Genomic DNA, 2,831 nt, shown 5'->3' with positions numbered 1-2,831 from the left:
GGCTGTTTAGTTGCTCATTGCATTCTCATCTTGTTTTTGAAAGAAGTAAAATCAATGTACTCAGGTTTAAAAGGGTTAAATGAAGTTTAATTTCGAAAAGTTACGATAATCGGCTGCGCACGTACATCCGTGTTTACGGTAGCCTACTGCAGCGTCGTTGCTATGACAACTCGCCTGCCCCTCCGTACCGTAAAAGAGGCTGCATAGATTCTACACCGAAAGGCTTCTCGCTTTAAAAACTACAAAATTAACCTTTTTGTCACAACAAATGTTTGTTTTATGAAGCTGTTCATACGACTTTAGGACTTATTTTACCAGAATCTGCCGTGAAACACCGGCAGCGTCAGTGATGGAAGCCCCGCCGGAGGACGAGACTGCCGCGGGGACCGAGGCAGCGGAGCCCGGAGAGGAGCCGAGAGCCTCGGAGGAAGCCGTCAGGTTCATGTCCGGTGTTGGTGAGTCTGTCAGTGTGTCGGTAAACTCTTTATGTTGTAGGTGTTATCAGACAGAAACTGCGTCTGTCTGAGAGTTAACACCACCTGCGTTTGACACTTCTTTATTTGGCTCAGAGCAGGGCCGTAACCACCTGTCAACACCAGGGGGCCATTTTCATCATCACCATCTGCAACCAAAACATTTAGGGTCACTGGGGGGAATTCTCTGTGTTGTTTTTTTTCTGAAATTTCATTAGAAATTTATAACATCTTAGTCAAAATAAACATTTTAGTTGAGTCCTGTTAACGCAGGCCTGTCACCCTAACTCATTAAAAATTTAACATTATAAACGTCATATAATTAACCTGAAGTCGCATCACAGTGTTAAGGCCATGGGAAGACAAAAAGTCAGTTCTCTCTATTTATATCTGTATGTTTTCTATCAGATTTTAAGTATGCCTGAGAATGTCAGTCTCGACTCACACTGTTACCTAAATATCAGTGATGCACTATAATGACTATTTCAGCCGATACGATAAACCGATAATTTCCAGCTTCTTGTGGCCGATAAGGTATTGATAACGGATAATTTCTTTTCGTTTGTTAATAAATTAATAGTCTTAATAAATGTAATAATTTACCCTACTATATGGAAGCAAACACATGAAAAGAATGAAAAGCTTGTGAAATGCGTCAAACAGTCCCCAGGAATTAGATACCACCAGAAGTCCAAACTCAAAAGTGGGTTTTAAACCCTCAACCTAATGTTATACTTCTACTTCATACTTGTACTTACCTCTTGGCAAAATGTAGATTAATTTAACTCACTCTAACAGCCATATTTCTCCATAAAACCTATTTCTGCACAGGACCACAAACTTTTCTGGCAATGCTTGAATTTAAAAAAAAAATCTCAGATTTTTTTTTAAATGAGATTAAAAAACTAAAATGGGTTAAAAATTATTTCAGAAATCATCAAGTGTCTGATACCTGGCTCATGTTTTCTCCCTCCCTGCTCAGAGCCGGCAGAGCTGCTGCAGTGTGTGTTTCCAGACTCTCTGGTGACGGTGTCCGAGGGTGGACGACACCTGGGGAAGTTCAGCGTGACGGTGGAGTTTGCCCGTAGAGTCGAGCAGCCCTGTGTGCTGCTGCACGCTCAGAGCCAGGGAGCCATCGATGACTCCCCCTGTGGGACCACGGTGACCGGTGAGGAGAGACGGGGCCGTAAAGACCTCCATCGTTTAGTCTGTTAACAGATGTGTCAGTTAAGTTTGTCTTCATGTCCTTTGTCCTGCATTCATGAAGCCTACCTGTCCACGGAGCTGGAGGTGCTGGAGGAAGATTATCATGAGTACGTCAAGGTTGGTCATCAAAACTGTCATATTTTAACCCTCGGGCCGTATTTTATTATTACACACACTCATATCACTCTGTGCACAAAATGCACATTTCAAAATCAAGCTTTTAAAAAATATTATACATTAATGTTATCTTCTACTTTCATTGAGTTGATTTCTTAACTCTAAAATATTAGTTAATTTTCAGAATTTTAATCATTTAATTGTGTTTTTTTTGTCATGATGCCACTATATTTTTACAGAAAAACAATAAATACTTATTTCAATATACTACATGCTAAGTAGAGCCTGAGATATGCCAAAGATTAGCAGCAACATTGATTGATTTTTATACATTATTATTTTTTATGCAGTGTCAAATACTCACACTCATACTGCACACAAAATGCACTTTTCAAAATCAGGCTATAAAAATTGATGCATTAATATGATTTTCTATTTTGACTGATTTTTTTTAACCTACATCAGTCCTAGTCGTGAATATCAAATATTCATTCATTTTCAGAATTTTAGCACTTTAAATGACAGGTTTTCTCAGTCTCAGAAAAAAAGACAAAAAGTTATTCATTTTCAATAAATAAGATGCTAAGAAGAATATTGTTGTTGTGCCGCACTTGGTTTTTTTTTTCAAATTTTGTGTTTTTTGCCTTTTAAACACATCAAATCCCCTTTTCAGCTCGAGGGCCACAGTTTGGACAAGAGGTGTCACATGGTGCAGCGTGACGGGCAGATGGTGATTGATAAAGTGACCACTGTAGGGGAGGTAAGAGAAGACACAAAAGAGGACATCAGTTGTCCATAACCCTCATAAACATGGAGTAAAGAGGCAATGCCCAACGTGGCAAGAAATGTCCCACAAATTGCAAGAAATTAGTAAAAGGTGACAAAGAAAATGACCTTGAAATTGTTTTTTTAAAAGGGAAGAATTGTTTGAAAATTATCATAAAAAATAATTAAGAAAAAAAATCCCCCAAAATATATTTGTCATAATAATAATAATAATATATTTAAAATTGTGTTACAAAAAATAAGATAAAA

The 2,831-nt window shown here is 38.0% G+C and overlaps 1 protein-coding gene across 1 annotated transcript; it reads left to right on the top strand.

The window, feature by feature from the left end:
- Window positions 1-349: 349 nt before the first annotated feature.
- LOC121965949 (ciliogenesis-associated TTC17-interacting protein-like) lies at window positions 350-2,556 on the top strand (the record flags this gene model as incomplete). Its single annotated transcript, XM_042516056.1, has 4 exons — window positions 350-455; window positions 1,456-1,641; window positions 1,741-1,796; window positions 2,470-2,556. Coding segments are annotated over exons 1-4 (435 nt in total), but the record flags the coding sequence as incomplete, so codon positions are not given.
- Between the last annotated feature and the right edge of the window lie 275 nt (window positions 2,557-2,831).

Source organism: Plectropomus leopardus, unplaced genomic scaffold (assembly GCF_008729295.1).
Source record: "Plectropomus leopardus isolate mb unplaced genomic scaffold, YSFRI_Pleo_2.0 unplaced_scaffold22475, whole genome shotgun sequence".
Classification (NCBI taxonomy): domain Eukaryota; kingdom Metazoa; phylum Chordata; class Actinopteri; order Perciformes; family Serranidae; genus Plectropomus; species Plectropomus leopardus.
The sequence above is the reverse complement of the archived record's forward strand: the minus strand, read 5'-3'. Positions and strand labels throughout refer to the sequence as shown.